Source organism: Trichosurus vulpecula, chromosome 6, assembly GCF_011100635.1.
Source record: "Trichosurus vulpecula isolate mTriVul1 chromosome 6, mTriVul1.pri, whole genome shotgun sequence".
In the NCBI taxonomy this organism is placed as follows: domain Eukaryota; kingdom Metazoa; phylum Chordata; class Mammalia; order Diprotodontia; family Phalangeridae; genus Trichosurus; species Trichosurus vulpecula.
The window spans coordinates 103,602,851-103,620,310 of NC_050578.1; the positions used below are offsets into that span (position 1 = coordinate 103,602,851).

At 35.9% G+C, this 17,460-nt stretch overlaps 1 protein-coding gene across 1 annotated transcript in view; it reads left to right on the forward strand.

Moving 5' to 3' along the window:
• Nucleotides 1–17,460, forward strand: part of LRBA (LPS responsive beige-like anchor protein) — an 820,489-nt gene that overhangs the window by 623,330 nt on the left and 179,699 nt on the right. The window contains exons 44-45 of the mRNA XM_036763368.1: nt 11,735–11,875; nt 12,907–13,026. Coding sequence (XP_036619263.1) covers nt 11,735–11,875; nt 12,907–13,026 — 261 coding nt within the window. The remainder of the gene's footprint in view (nt 1–11,734; nt 11,876–12,906; nt 13,027–17,460) is intronic.

Below are 17,460 nucleotides of genomic sequence, written 5' to 3' on the forward strand. Positions count from 1 at the left end.
ATAGACCTCACCCAGAGACCATCCAGGCTGTCCTGGGCTGGAGCCCTGCTTCCCTCTGCTGTTTTGTGGGTTCTGCTCTTCTAGAATTGGTTCAGAACCATTTTTTATAGGTTTTTGGAGGGACTCCGTACAGAGCTCACACTAGTTCCTACTTACCAGCCGCCATCTTGGCTCCCAAAGAATCTACATAGCCTCTATTTAAGGCAGCAAGCCTTATTTAAAATCACTGATGCCAATATATATAAAGTTTGCTTCACATCTCCTGCTTTCACACATTGTAGATGTCACTGTGAGATGGTTTTCGGGAATATGCCAGGGTCATCAGTAGAATTGTAAAGTAAGCATAGTCATTTTCTCTCCCCTCGCTTTCCAATATTTTCTCAGGTTTTGTTTTATGCAGCTCTCTGGCCCTTAATTTTCAGCCCCTTTCCTACTCTTTTGTTTTCCTAGGTCTTCACTGTTGAGCTCTGCCTAGGTCTGCCTTGCCTTTAAATGCCTCTTTCTTCAAAATTACTAGTCTCTTGTCTTTATCACTCTCCCCAGTAAAATTGTTTCAAATTCTTTTGTGTAGGTCTGCTTTTGATTATCTGATTAAAGTAATTCACAGCAAAGTATGAGTTATTTCAAGTTGGCCTAAAGAATTAGCATTTTAAAAGGGGGGGGGGCCTCTTAAGTCCAATGAATTTCTAATTACTGGAATTTGCATGAGTGCCCTTGCCCAATTCCTGCATACTGCTACCTAATTTCTGAAACTGAAGTACCTGACAGATGTTAAGATAATACATCTTTAGCATTTCCAAACATTGAATCATCATCTTCTATGTTCTACTTTTGAAAGGTTGTTGATCCTTAACATAATGCTTCTGTAAAAAGCAATAGTACTGAGAAGCAGCCATTGGTAGAATTAAAATCATATTGGAACAATGTGGGACCAAACTCAGTGCAGAAAAATTTATTTGTAATAATACATTAGTTATAGAAAACTGCCCAGATTGAATTGCAGAAAATCAAAAAGGGAAGGAATATGAGTCAGAAACTCCTACAAAATATTTGGTGAGAATATAAGTCCCCTGCATTTTATACTAAAATTCTAACTTTTTAGATGATTCTCTTTGTTCTCTCTTGGCTGTGATAATATCTCAGCTTCAGCAGGTTGCAATATAAATTACTTTAGTATTTAAGATTGTATCTGTGCTTGCTATGATGTTTTTGCCTGTTCCCATCACATTTATTCTGCCTTCTTTGTGGTAAACTTCTCTAGAAATAACACTGAATTTCTAGTTAGGAGACCTGGGTTCTATTTTCCTTCTTATTTAGTCTCCTACTTCCTCTTGGAGTTTTTGTTCTCTGATTTGTAAAACGAGGGTGTCCTGGACCAGGCCATTTGATCTGCTGTTACTCAGAGTCATTCAAGCAAAACAATGAGGGAAGCCTCATGGTGATTGAATGTCGCTTCCTGTGTCTTCTATATTCCATCGGCAGAGGCACTCTTTTGATCCCTGATGGCAGCACCCTGAACAGAGCCAGGGTTACATCAGGTTAGAGAAGCCAGCTCCCTCACATCATCAGTTAGAGCCTGACTATTAATTAGAGGGAGATGACCCCATATCACCACCTGTCTGCCTCAGTAGTTCTACCTAGCTTCCTGCAAGTGTGGCTTAGTCATATCTTTGCCACAGTTTTAGCGAGGTATTGTTACACTCTGTGGCACACACCATAGAGGAAGTTGGACTCAATTATCCTTAAGATCCTTTCTAGCTCTTATGTTACAGAATGCCATTTAAATTAAAATCATTCGTAGTCTGGCTCATTCTGTCTTGCTAAATGAATTCATGCCACCTCCTTTCATGCACTCTAGTACACAATGCTACACTTCCCATATTGTACCTTTGCACAAGCTGGCCCTGTGCCTAGAATGCTCTTTTCCTTCATTACTGACTCAAAATCCTTGGCTTTCTCTAAGGCTCAGTTCAGTGCCACCTTCCACAAGAGATCTTTCCTTATCACTTCAAGTGTTAAATATAATGCTTTCAAAAATTTACTTCATCTTTATTTTGTATATGTTGTATTTACTTATGTGTTTCCCTGTTGTTTTCCCCCAAGGCACCAAAAGTTCCTTGAGGTCAAGACTGTTTTATTTTTGTTTTTTTTTTTTTGTATCACCATTGCCTAATAAATTGCCTGGCATGTAGTTGATATTTAACTTAATAGTGTTTAACTTAAATACTTAATTTAGTTTAATTTAATCTTATGATCCTCAGTAGAATGGGAAATTAGGAGTTTAGATTACAATCCTGGCATTAAAATGGGAGTTCCTTGAAAGCAGGGACTGTTTTTTCCCTTTCTTTGTACCTGAACACATTACAGGACCTGGCATGTAAGAGTAAGTGCTTAATAAATGGTTGTTGACTGACTAGTTTTGCCACTAATTGGTTGTATCATCTTGGGCAAGTCACTTAACCTTTCTGCAGCTCAGATTCTTCATCTTTACATTGAGAAAAGTAGAGTAATTGATTTCAAAACTTCTTTACATCCATAAAATTCTATATGTTTTAGGAAGTGATATGCTCATAAATGTTTAACAACTGGCTCTCCAGGAGGAGAGAATAATTAAGTGTTAAAAGCTATAGAGGTAAGAGGGAAGAGAAATCTATCTGGCAATTAAGTGTCCATTGGTAACTTTGGAGAGAACAGTTTCAATTGAAAGATGAAGTAGGAAGCCAGACTCCAGAGTTTAGAGGATGAAGAGAGGAGAGGAACGGGCAGGGGGATGGGGGGGAGGTGATTATAAAATGCTTTCTTAAGGAATTTAACCTTAAAAGGGAGCAGAGACAAGTGTAAGTTCCCTGCAAGTGGGTATTGCTTCACTTTTTTGTGCTTTTATCTCCAGCGCTTAGCACAATTCCTGCCACATATTAGGTGCTTAATAAATTCTTGTGGATTGATCGAATCTCTCCCCCCTCATTTTACAAATGAGAAAATTGAGTCCTGTAGGGGTGATTTGTGTAAGGCTTCATAAGTAGTATGTAGAAAAGATTGGATTTTAACCCTTAGACTTCAAATTCTTAATGAGAGCGTACGCACACATGCACACATATACACGTGGAAAAAAATAGATAACAATAGGCATTAATCTTGATTCTACAAATAAGTGTACTGGTTACTGGGTCTTGTTTCCTCTTTAGTTTTCTGACTTTTCTTTCTTGAATCTCTTGCTGCTGTCTACTAGGTACAATGCCTACATCTTTTGATTCTCTTTTATTTCTCAGGCTAGGTCCTTCCGAAATTGCCTTCCTCCCATTTATAGCAAGAAGCTGGGTGCTTCAGTCCCACTCTTCTTCCCCCTTCACCTTACAATTTCCAAGTAATATTCCAACTGGAGCAGTAGATGTATAGTAGACCAACCCATCTAGGCCTTTGCAGAATTCATTTACATTCTTGAGAGTTATCTAGATGTCAAACTCACATTGAAAGGAGTAGGGGGAAGGGTACTTATCTATACATAAGGATCCCTGAGAGCCACATTTTGAGTTAATTTTAAAATGTAATGTTATCTATATTTTATTGCATTTTTATTTATTTTGTTAAATATCTCCCAATTACATTTTAATCTTGTTCAGGCTACACTTGGTAGCCAGGGCTGGTTGACACCACTGATTTAGATTGTCATTCTCCATATTAAGCATTTCCTTGCCTCAAGGAACTGATTGTGTTAGGTCATTTCTTTATCCATTCCTAAAACAAATTTAAAATAAGGAGTGGTTTTGACTGTAGTCAACCCAGGTTATATCATTCCAAGTTTAAGTAGCATCACGTTGAAGGTAGTTCTGACACTTACTGGCTATGTGACTTTGGCAAAACTCAGAGCTTTAGTTTTCATTCCAGTAAAATAAAGATAAGAATACTTGATTTTGATGATACAGTGAGGTGTTTGGAAAGCATTCTCTAACCGTAAAATGTTAAATGCAATATTTTAAATGATTTTAATAAAATAGCTAATTGCTTGTGTAGACTTCCTGAATAACCTTTGACCTTGATATTAGACTTCAGTATTTTTGTGCTTAATAGTATTTTATTTTTTCAATTTTTGTAAAAGTTTGAATTCTAGATTTTTCCCCTTTCTTCCCTTTCCTCCTCCCTCCCCAAGACAGCAAGCAGTCTGATATAGGTTATACATGTAGAATCATGTTAAACATATTTATTTCTACATTATATACTTTAATACTTTAAACATCTCTGGTTTCATTCAATGTGGGTACTCCTTTCTGTAATATATCACAATCCTTCTGGCATAATAGATGGTCTTCAGGAGCTATTGTGACCAAAAAATTCATGACCCAGTGTGGTGCAATGGAAAAAGCACTAGACTTGGAGTCAAAAGACATGGGTTCAAATTTGGGAAATGCTACTTACAACCAGTTTGATCTTGGGCAAGTCTCATCACTTCTTGAGGCTTCAGCTTCCTCCTCTTCAAAAAAGGTCTTGGAGTAGATGACCTCTAAAATTCCTCTTAGTTCTAAATCTATAATTCTGTGACCCTGCATGGAGATAAACTGTTGATCAGTCTGTCAGTGCTTAACTAGACTGCTCCTCAAATCACAAACCTATGGTGACTCAGTAAACCCGCACTCCAAACATTTCCAACTTGGCATTGGACCTGACAGAATTTATGTGCCACAAACATTAGCTTCAAGAAGTCAGGGTCAGTTTCTTACTAAAATTAGCCATTAGAGGATGACTTTAATGGAAGTGAGACACTTCAATGTCACTTCTAGGGCTATATCCCAAAGAGATTACACAAGTGGGAAATGGACCTGTATGTACAAAAATACTTCTAGCAGCTCTTTTTGTGGTGGCAAAGAATTGGAAATCAAGTGAAAGCCCATCAATTGGGGAGTGGCTAAACAAATTGTGGTATATGAATATAATGGAATATTATTGTGCTATAAGAAATGAGGAGCAGATGGATTTCATAATAACCTGGAAAGACCTATGTGATCTGATGCTGAGTGTGGGGAGCAGAACCAGGAGAACATTATACACAATTACAGACACACGGTATCTGTGAGGACTAACTTTAATAGACTTGGCTCATCTCAGCAATACAAGGCTCAAAGACAGCTCCAAAGGACTCATGATGGAAAAAGCTATGCACATCCAGAGAAAGAACTGTGGAGTCTGAATGCAGACTGAGGCAAACTATTTGCTCTCTTTTTTTCTTTTTGCTGCTCTTTTTTTTTTTTTTTTTTGTTTCTTTCTCATGATTCATTCCATTGGTTATAATTCTTCTTTTTTGGAGCCTCCTTCTTAGGCTGACTCTCAGCAAACTTTTTAGCATCCAACTGCCCCATCTTCTCACAGAGCTTCACCTCACCCAACACTACCCAGAGCTTGTGCTGGTGGATGCAGGTGAGGAACCAGCAGTTGGTGTTGGGAAAGGCCTCCAGTAACGACGGCTCTAGGACATGCTTATAGAAGAGCCACAAGAGGGTGCACACAACTGTGATGTCAGCCAGTCACACGCTCCCCCCCAGGAAAGTCCGAGTCTTCAGGTGAGCACCTAGCAGCCCCAGAACCCGCCTCACCTCCTCCTCCTTTGCATTATCTGGAGCCTGTTTGTTTTGGTGTATGACTGACTCCGAGAGTGGGGAACACCCAGGTACTGGCCGCAGCAGAGCTCACCCTTTGGATCACCTGGGCAGCTGCTTCTGGACTAGAGCCTCGAAAGTCATCGTTATTCACATGATGTGTAATGCCATCGCTTTCAAACACACAGAACCCATCATCACCCTCAATCACAGCAACTTTGCCTGCAGGAAACTTTTGGAGGAATTCGGGGGTGCCGTTGGTCTAACCAAAGTGGAAGTGGGGAAGCGCGGACAGCATGTGGGTCTGGGCCCCATTGTACTGTGCAGCAATGAGGGCCTCGAAGGCCCGCCAGTTTTCAGAGTATGTGTACAGAGTCCTGGCCAGCATGATGATTCTGCCGGGGCAGGGGTGGGGTTGGGGCGGGGTGTGGCGCAGAGAGGACTCCTGCTATCCCCTTTAGGGGAATGAAAGATGGTAAAAGATAGAGAATATGATCGGCACTAGTTATCTATGCTTGAAGTGGTTTCCTCTCATTCCACTGCCCTTTCTTCCTTCACCTCAACCAAACCCCAATTCCTAGTTCTTGTATATCCTATCATTCCTTTTAATATCCCCCTCAAAATTGAAGTTTGTTTTGCTTGTGTCTCTTCCTTCCCTGACTCCTCCCCTTTAAAGTCACCTCTCTCCCCTCCCTTTCCTCAACCGTTTCAAGTTGAATTTTATATATTTCTAATCCAAACCCAATCCTCAATGTTTCTATACTCATTTTCTCAAATACTTTCCTTATTCTTCCTTCCTGTATCCCTTTTTTTAATCCTTTACCCTCCATTTTAAAACCCTCAAAATAGAACCAAACTACCCATAGATCCTTTGTCTTTTTTAACCCTTTTCATGACCCTTGAAAATAGTTAATTTCTTAAGGGACATGTTTCTCTTTTCTCCCATTAGAATGTCAACACTTCATTCAATCCCTTCCATTTCTCAAATTTATATACCTTTTCACATTTCTCATCACCCCCCCCCCATATTTGTTGTCCAGAGTAATTTATTTTTGATTGTAAACTTTTATCTTTTGCCTTTTAGAATAGTAGTCATAGTGTAATCTTTTATGGTCGTGACACTGCTTCCATGTTAATTCAACATTTTTTTTGACTCTTTGCAATGTTTTTTTTTCTTTTGTCTAGAAACTTTGAGTTTTACTCAAGACCTTCTTAGGTATATTAAATTTAGGGTTTCTTTTTAAGGGTCCTGAGGGGTTTTTTCTTTTTTCACTTGTTCCCTGGTTCCAATAGGTATGTACGATTCTGTTATGCTTTCTTAAAATATGGTATCCAGGCTTTTTGTTTGCTCATGTTTTTCAGGAAGCTTTGTGAATCTTAAATTATATTTTCTTTACCTCTTTCTGAGTCAGTGGTTTTTCATAGTGGTTATCTTAACATTTTCTTGTATTTTTCTCAACCTTTTCATTTCATTTTAATATTTCTTTTCTCATAGTGTCATTAAGTTATATTTGTTCTCACTGTCATGGAGTCAGGTCCTTAATCAAGATATTCTAGCTTCTCTTCTAAGCTGTTTATTTTCTTTCCATTTCTCCCTCTTATAGAGCTCTGATTTCCCTTTTCATTTCTTCGTTCCTTATAGGTACTCTTATAGAGTGTGTTGGCAAGCTATTTTTTTCTCTCTGAAGGTTCACTTATATTTCTTTATTGCATTATATATGTTTTGTTTATTTGAATTTCCAGTCCCAATTCCTAGTTTGGGACTTTGTCCTAAGGCCAGGTTCTGTTCTTTCATATACTCTTAGATGTAGTAATCATGCCCTATCTCTTGTTTCTAATGCTCTTCCACTGGCTTCCCTCTTCCCCATGTTCTGTGTGTTGCCATGTTTCAGGTTGCTGTTAAGCACCCCTCTCATGGTGCTAGCAAAGTTTCAGACATGTTTACCTGAGCTGACCCTAACTTCCTTTCCAGGAGGACCCTTTTCTCATTGCTAAAGAGTATGATTAACCACCCTCACACTCACAAATACATATACAGATGTGGCATCGTGGACTGCCCTTTCCTGCATTCCTGGGCTTCGTGGAGAAGCTTTTTGTTGTTTCTCTCTCAGTGTCAATATGAGAGCTGGTAGTCTTTGGAAAATTTTTTCCAGGGTTAAGCTCAGCTCCTCTGTGAACTTTCACATTGCCATTTTAATTACAGGTCTAATTATTCTTCATTTTTATCACTAATTAACATCAATGAAAAGGAGAAAGATGTTTGTATTTCTTTAAAACATTTTTTGATCCCCTCCTTTTTGCTCTTAGTTCTGTTTCCTATATTTGAAAAGAATTTTTTTCACTCTTGGAATTCTACACTTCAAGGGTTTAATTGACATAAAAGAAAAATGATAGACTCATGTTTTATGCAAATGAAACACTTTTGAAAAGCATTGCCTTTTCTACTAAATGATAAACTCTTTCAAGGTAAGAACTCTAATTTTCATCTTTGTAATACTAGCACTAAGCATATGGAAGGAGCTTAATAAATGCATTCTTTTGAATTGAAATAAATTCTTTTACTTTATTTTATCTAAATTTTTTATCTGGGACTATTGTTCATCTGTCTCCTGTATTTAGCATCGTTCTCTATGTATAGTAGGTACTTAATGAGTATTTGATGAATGAGAAAACAGAACCTTACTGCAATGAAGTCTTTAGAAAGATTTAAAGTCAGAAACCATATTTCTAATGCTAGCTCTGCTACTTGACTTCTCTCGCTGTCAGCTGATTTCTTTGTAAAATGAAATACTTGAAATACATCATCTGCTAGATCTAATGGTCCAAATACTTACTTAATAACTTACTTAATACATAATAAACTCTGTGGGCATCAGTTTGCAGATCTATACAGTTATAAAGTTAAGTTCCCTTTTAGCACTAAAAAATGTGATTTTATTATATTTTATGCCTCATTTTGCCACATTTGTATATGTATTTGTGAGTGTGAGGGTGGTTAATCATACTCTTTTCTAATATGTTTTTATCACTCTTATTCTTATACCTTTTGATCCTATTTCTTGAGACTTATAATGATAACCTCTAAAGAATGTCGTTTCTCTAGTAGCTAACACTACTACTTGTCATAGTAGATAATAAAAGATGGCAATCATTCATTAGGACATGCTTATGGAACTGCTTGAAAAACAATTTTCTTTAGCATGTCTTTTTTCAGGTTTAAAGAAACAATTGCCATCCTTGAAATTGAACTCCCATCACTGTATCAAAACCACCCCCCCCCCCACTTTTTATGCCACAATAATGTGTCCTGGAGCACTATGACAGTTTTATTCTGGTATCCTTAATGCATTTCGTTAGAATCTTTTGTTCTGCATGGGTTATTTCCAAAGTTCTTTTTCTTTTTTTCATAGTCAAAATGCTTACTTTCCCATTCCTCTACCTTTCCATTATGCTAATATTTCTTGGATTTGCAAAGGCAAATGCAAGAGTCTTAATTCATTTTTTACTTTATTTTTTGATCTACTTTCTCAAATGTATTTTCTTCATGTTTTAGGTTTTGACTAGGCTACTTTATATTCTCGTTGGTTTGTTTTCTTTAATTTTGGATCATTAGATTATAATAATTTTATTTTACTACTTGTATTTATAATCTCTCTTACCCTATTTAATGATTTGAGAAACAAATACTGAAAATGTTAATTCTAGGGCACTGTGTTTGTTAGCTTTCTCCAATAAATACTGAAAGGAACTTCATCTTGGTTTTCTCTGTTAGTGGTCTTTCTTTTGGTACTACCTAGTAGTTCTTTCTTTTATAAGAAACAAGCAGCATCTGCAGCAGTGGATTTTGGTTCTTGTGGTAAGATTTTAAAATGTCTTTAAATATCGAATTAGATAGGGGCTTGAAAGTACTACATAGCACTTTTGTATCTGACTAACTTGTGCTTAGTTAAATGCTTTACAGCACATTATAACATAGTTGAATCAGCTCATCTGTTAAAGCAGTTGTCAGAAAAATATGGGCCAGCATGGTAGAATGTATTAGCCCAATACATTGTCTCCATTTTATTATGAAGCTGCTGAGGAAGCTGTGATATACAGCACTGTCATTACAGATCTATTGTTAGGACGGTTCCACAGTCTTCTCTGCACTGCCATTAATTTATAGCAGTAAACAATATGTAGTCCTCTGACTGCAGCAAAGCAGAATCTTTTAATGAGGTGGATGTTATTACCACAATAAATCAGTGCATTCGTGTAATGTATAATTCAATGTGTGTATTCCCACTGTAACTTCTCTGAGTAAGCTGATAGTGTATCATTGTCAGTGCACAGCTCCACAGTGCTGGGTGCTTCTTGTTGTTGTTGTTTTCAAGCCTTCTTTTATTTGGGGACTTTTTTTATAGCTTGCAAATAAATGTGGCATGTCTTGATAGTTGTCTTGTAGTAGGTAGACTTCAAAAACCAACTATAACAATAACAGCCAAAATCAATACTGTGGGTTCTAGTTGCAAAGCTCTCTCTCTCTGCATGATACCATTATTTCAAAAGCTAGTGAAATCAATCCTAATTGGTTTTAGCATTATATTCCAGAAACGTAATTCTATAACTATTGATTTGGGGTGTTCTCATTTGGAGAGTAATAAAAATAGGAGCAGATAAAGTGAATACTTAAAATGCTGCAGAGTCATTCAAAGCAGTATTGATTCTATTTTTAATTTATATAATTTATCTTTAAATGATTTAATTTCTTCCCTTTTTTCCTCTTTCCGTGGCTATCTGCAGAGAAAATACCTAAAATACATTTAAAATCATTCTGTAACAAAGAAAGGAGTTCTTGGAGTCAGTTTCATTCTTAACTGGAGTAAATTTACTAAATCAGATATCCCTCTATAGAGAAACCAGTGTTTAGAAGGGTTGCATTTCAAATTAGTGAACTTCAACAAATAGTAATCAACCTGAAATGTTTTCCTATTTTGCTAAATGAATTTTCTAAGTAAGATAACATTGATTAAACCAGGGATATTATTTGAAGCAGAAATTTATTTGTAGCACAGGCACTAAAAAGAAATACATATTATTTAAAAATAACCAAATAAAACAATAATAACCAAATAAAAACCCCCCAAAATAAAAATAACCAAAATGATAAATACTGAATGTTACTTAAATTCAAATCTTTATGCACAAAAATCTTTTAAATATGTCACCAGGGACAACTTAAAGTTTCTATAGAATATATTTAAATTTGCATTTGTCCAAAAATTTTGTGGAATTTTAGTGAATTATATAATTGGCTATTATTTTCATCCTTCTTAAGTAAGGATGAAATATTAATATATCTTTAAAAAATAGAGAACCGGTTTCTCAAAGCCTTAGTAAGGGAGACAGTTTTAGATCCTGAGTATGTTGTTTCATTGAATTGATATTCCATATTGTGAATAAAGAATAGGAGGTTTTCAGGAAAACAGACTTTTTAAACTTTGAAGTTATTATTTAATGTATCATTTTTCATTTTTGAGTCACAGTTTCTTATACATTGTTTTACTTTTGTATATTTCAAGCAAAACTATTTTTAAATGTTGATTTGTCTAGAAACCAGGACTGGTGATTATAACAGTTACTAACATTAATAGAAATTTCCAGTTACATCTTAATCCTTTCCTTTCCTCCCTTCCTCCAAATACTTGCTCTCAACCCTTCTGTCAGATTCTTTTATAAATCAGTCACCTTTCCAAAACTTTTAAGGTACTCTAACTTTAAATTCTGGATTCTGATTGTTGCTCTCATCTAACTAAATGGGATTTTGTAGGCACTTTCCAAGTATTGCACAGCCAGTATTCACTTATTGTAATTCTACCTTTAGCTTGTTAGGAGCTGATTTAGCTGATTAAGATACCATATATGACAGAGACTAAGCTTATCTAGAAGTAACAGTGGCCTCCAGCATTTACTTAAGTACTTGCTTCTTTCACCTGCTTTGAAATACTTTTTTAAAAGTTTCTTACTGAATGCAATAACATTTTGAGAAAAACACTATGTATTTTGTTTTAAGTCACTTTAATGCATGCTAATGATATTGCCTTTGAAGACAGAAAAACATAAAATATGGTTATATTTATGTCTTTTTTGTTTATTTTAATTGGCAGCCCATAGGAGCTCTGAATCCCAAAAGAGCAGCATTCTTTGCAGAGCGTTATGAATCATGGGAAGATGATCAAGTTCCAAAGTTCCACTATGGCACTCATTACTCAACAGCAAGCTTTGTGCTTGCATGGTTGTTAAGGATGGTAAGTCAAATTTGGCTAATAATTTTTACTAAATAGGTCTGATGATACAGAGAGAAGCTGGTATTTTGAAGTAATGACCGATCTTTATTTAATACCTTTTAAAGATTGCTAAAATGAACCATAACTGTATTTGAAGAGTGGTAGCATGTATAGCATATGTTATTAAAAATATTTCAGTAGAATGTTTTTAAGTTATATTTTACCTTGAGTTTTCTGCATTTGTTACATAATTTTGTTAAATCAGACAAGTCATATATTAGCAGATTATAAATTCTTACAAGGATTACTTTCACTTATGGTATTAAAATGATAAGCACTAGAAAAAGTTTAAGGTGGTCATATGTTCATACATTTTGTTAATCTAATTGTCCCAGAAGGAATTGTGGTATGTCTGTAGGTGGAATTGTTCATGCCATGTATTGATAATATATTGGCTAAACAGGGAATGTTTCTGTACATTGAAAGGTGATTCATCCCACAGAAAGTAATTTCTTTGGGAAAGCATTAGCAGCACATCATTAATTAAAGCTTGTTAGAATGGTACAGGCAGACATAAATCCTCAAAGTAATTTATAGTGCTTAGCTAATTTCAAGCAATTATCCACTAATATGTGTTTAAGTGTTCTTTAACTAAGAGGAGGCTTTTAAATCTTTCAAACATTTTTCTTTTCTTAATCATAAATTAAATATTGAGCAATAGCAAAAGGAAAATTATATGTTGGAATATTTCTTTGTACCATAAAGGCTACATAGCCTAATTATTTGACTAATCAATGTAGTAGGATATTTTTAGAAAAAATTTGTTTTAGAAAAAATTGCAAATGAAATATTTTGAAATATTTCTCCTGATTTAATTTAATATCCTGAAATGATTTTAATTACTTCAGTTTTGTATTTCTTCCTGGGTTCATTTTAAAAAATACTGACAATACATATTAAGCTATAAAGATTACTAAAAATATTTTGTTCTTAAGAGATAATTTGGAGCTTTATTGTTATTGATTTTTTTTAATAATTTCATATAATTTTAGGAGCCTTTTACAACTTATTTCCTAAATCTGCAAGGTGGAAAATTCGATCATGCAGACAGAACTTTTTCATCTATTTCAAGAGCATGGCGTAATAGTCAACGTGATACATCTGATATCAAGGTAAATATAAACTTTCAGTGATCATGCATTATTAATAGAATAAGCATTATTGTGAATGATTTTTTAAAATCGGAAACAATTGTTTTTCTTTGCCCAATTTAACAGATATTCTGCTGTTGGTATATATGTAAATGAGACTGTTCAAAATTATCTGTGCTTTATTTTCCAATGTAATCTTGGTAGTGGCCAATACTTTCTTCCTCTTAATATCTTTGTTTTGGAAAACTTGAAGTAGTGTCTTCTCCCCTCCCCTCTTTTTTCTCTCCTCCCTCCTCCTTTCCCTTCCCCTCCCCTCCTTTCTCTTCCCCTCTCCCTTCTTCTTCTCTCTCTATTTATATATCATTCATTTATAACATTAAATGGAATTCTAAACTTAAGAAATTAATTAACACATACATTTATTTTGTGGAAACAACCTTCTCCTCTATTTTTGTGTTCACTCTTTTGCCAATATTTTTTTCCCCTTTCTCTGCTCTTGGTTCCAAGTGTATCAACCTAACTTCCTTCTGTTGTTTCCCTTTTCATTGAGATGTCTACTGTGGTTGATTGATTTGAATTAATAGGGTTTCACACTATGTATACACTGTAGAAGACCAGACTATCCATAATAATACAATTTTTTAAATTTAATTTTGTTTTCTTTTTTTACATTTTAAGTTCTGAACTGTTTTCTTCCTTCCCTCCTCACCCCACACCAGAGAAAGTCACCATTTGACTACATATGTGTGTTTTTATGTACATATGTGTATATTTGTATATGTATATATGTAAAATCATACTATGCATGCTTTTATTCATCATTTCTTTTTCTAGAGGTAGATAGCATCTTCCTTCATAGGTCCTTTGTAGTTGATTTCAAGTGTTTATAATATTCAGAATAATTTAGTCATTCATATTTATTCTTCAAATAATATTGCTGTTATTGTATGCCACATTCCCTTGGTTCTGCTCATTTCACACTCCATTATTTCATGAGGGTCTGTCCATGCTTTTCTAAGATCATCAAGCTCATCACTTCTTACAGCACGGTAGTATTCCATCACAATCATGTACCACAGCTTGTTCAGCCATTCCCCAGTCGATGGGCATCCTCAACTTCTAGTTCTTTGCCATACAAAGAGAGCTGCTGTAAATATTTTTGGACATATGGGTTCTTTTTGCCTGATCACCTCGGGAAACAGATCTAATAGTGGTTGTGCTGGGTCAAAGGATATACACAGTTTAAAAGTTCAGATTATTCATAGTGGGTTATGAATTGCTGTCCCTTTTGTCTGCTTCTTCTTTTAAAAGTAGTATATACTGGTATTTAAAGTAGAATTTAATGCTTACCAGATGAAGGACTTGAAGAAACAGGAACCCTTAAATCTTTACTTCTATATAGTTTTTGTTCTGCATAAACTATATATAACAGTACCTTCTAGTGTGCAGAAATCCATTGCCATGCCTGGGGATGGGAGAGTACAGTGGTTTGATATAGTTATTATCTATAATAGAGAAAAAAAACAGTTGGCAGAATTGTTGATTGAACTTTTGTTATATTTCTCAAAGCTTTAATTTGTCTAATTAGACTTTTTGTTGTTGCTTTAATCAGAGGAACTATTATATAGAAATAATTGATAAGCCTGACATCATGGTATAAATTTTAAAAGTAGTGAAATTCAAATGTTCTTTACAAATACTTCTATTTATTAAGGACCTCTATAACCAAGACACAACCTCTTAAGTAATTAGCCTATGAAATTTAAGTCTAATTAGATAGATTCTTTGTTAATTTGTAGATCCTTACTTCCAGTTGTATGATTGTATAGTGCCAATGTAATATTCACAGCACCTATGGTGGCTATGAATATGCTGGCGTAGTTCTGAATCACAAAATATCACAGACTTTCCACGTGGAAGACAGAATCAAAACATTTATCCAAATACCGCAAAGCCAAATCCATCATAGCAACAAAGAAATCTATACATATCCACAATGCAGGGGGCACCACCATCCTCAAGTCTTCCCCTTGTTAGGGCCTTCCCACAAACGAACACACTCAAGCAAAATCACTCCCTTCCTCTGCCTGCTCTCTCCTTCCCAGCTCTGACTGCTCTGACCAACTTCCTCTCAGCTCTGCTCCACCTTTCCTGCTCCGTCCATTTGGCAAGCTCCTCCCACCACAAGCTCATGTGACCCAAGCTCATGTGACTTAGGCTTCCATGTGACTTAAGCAGGTCACATGGGCCTATTAATAGATGGGAAAGATTTTCCCATTTACATTACCATTACAGATTGGCACAGTAGTTTTCTTTAGCTATCACTTCTATAGTAAAGCACTACTTCTTCCACTTTTGGTAAAACAGAACTGGGCGTAGTACTTGTGTCTTCCTCACAGATCTTAGCCTGCCTTTCCCAGGATTCCTGTCCCATTGAGCATTCAGATTTATCTGTTTGTCTCTCTCTTTTTTTTAATTAAAAATATTTTCCTGTTCCCTACCCTGAAATCACTATAAGTTTCTTGAAATCAATTCCCATCTCTTTTTTGTATTTGTATCCTTAGTGCTTTGTACAATGCACAGCACATCATAGACACTTAATAAATATTTGCTGATTGATTGATGTGGAGCTTAAGTAGGTATTTGATCCCATTAGTATGGAACTTTTCCTCCATCATTGCAGACTACAAGCCAACCGTGGCTTCTTATCCTTTGTGATTCTTGTCTTGCCCAAGATGCTGGAAATCTTTCTCTAATTCTTTGCGTTTCATGGATACCCATTGAGCATTCACATAGTCTGTTATACTTTACTCTCCTCACATGACTAGCCTACCTCCTTCTCTGACTGTACAAATCCTCAGTGATATCTTTTATGCTACTTCTTGAATATAGGTCACCATTTAAAATGTTCTACAGATTATTTACACAAACAGATGTTTCTCCATTTCTTTCTGGATCACCCACAACTTTGTTTCCTCAAAGATTGTGGTCTCAACTTTGCCCGAATGGCTATAAAAATGTGCATACCCTTTGACCCAGCAATATCCCAAAGATATACAAATGGGAAAAGGACCTAAATGTACAAAAATAACTATAGCAGCTCTTTTTGTGGTGGCCATGAATTGGAAATTGAGGGCATGCCTACAATTGGGGAATGACTGAACAAGTTGTGGTATATAAATGTATTGGAGTACTATTGTGCTATAAGAAATGATGAGCAGGCAGATTTCAGGAAAACCTGGAAAGACTTACATGAACTGATGCTGAGTGAAGTGAGCAGAACCAGGAGAACATTGGACGCAGTGACAGCCATGTTGTTCAATGACTAACTTTGATAGAATTAGCTCTTCTTAGTGATGCAAGGATCTAAGACAACTCCAAAAGACTCATGAAGGAAAATGCTATCTGCGTCCAGAGAAAGAACCATGGAGTCTGAATGCAGATTGAAGCATATTATTTGTTCTCTTTCTTTTTTTGTTTGTTCTTTCCCGTTGGTTTCTCCCATTCCTTCTAAGTTTTCATTCCAATATAACTAATGTGAAAATAGGTTTAATATGAATGTATGTGTAGAGCTTATATCAAATTACACACTGTCTTTGGGTGGGGGGAGGGGAGAGATGGAGAGAAAATTTGGAACTAAAAATTTTATGGAACTGAATGTTGAAAACTAAAAATAGACAAATGTATAAAAAAAATTATCGTCCCATAATTTGCCACTATACATCACCACAAGAAAATTTTTGTCGAAAAGGTAGGTAAGTCTTTGTCTTGTGGAGCAACCTGGAATTTAAAAAAATAAAAAAAATTGTATAATCCAGGCCTATCCAGTTTTTAGGCCCTACTTACTTGCAATATTTGTGCTGTTTTTGACTTAGTGGACTAACCCTACCATGTCATTGTTCAGACAAAAATTTAAAACTTTTAATCCATTTAGTTTTTTTCAAATGGATTGTCAGATAAAACTCTTTTGAATAGTTATGAGGCTTATAGGAATATTCAGAATCTCCTAGGGCTTGTTACATTTAGCATAGTATCATCTTAAAAAAGGAATATCTCACCTTGTGTAGATAGATCTCTGCTGCATCCAGATCTGTTTTATACCTTGCTTGACAGTAAAAATAAGAAAGTCATTAGTTTGAGTTGTCTGTTTGCATTAATCAAGAAATCATTGTGGGGGGTGGAGCCAAGATGGCAGCTGGAAAGCAGGGACTTGCCATGAGCTCCCCGCCAGGTCCCTCCAAAAACCTATAAAAAATGGCTCTGAACAAATTCTAGAACTGCAGAAGCCACAAAATAGCAGAGGGAAGCAGGGCTCCAGCCCAGGCCAGCCTGGATGGTCTCTGGGTACAGTCTATTATGCACGGAGCTGGGAGCAGAGTGGAGCAGAGCCAAGCATGGGTGGCGGCAGGACCAACAAGACCCCAGACCAGGAGCTGGGCAGAGCGGGCCCTAGCA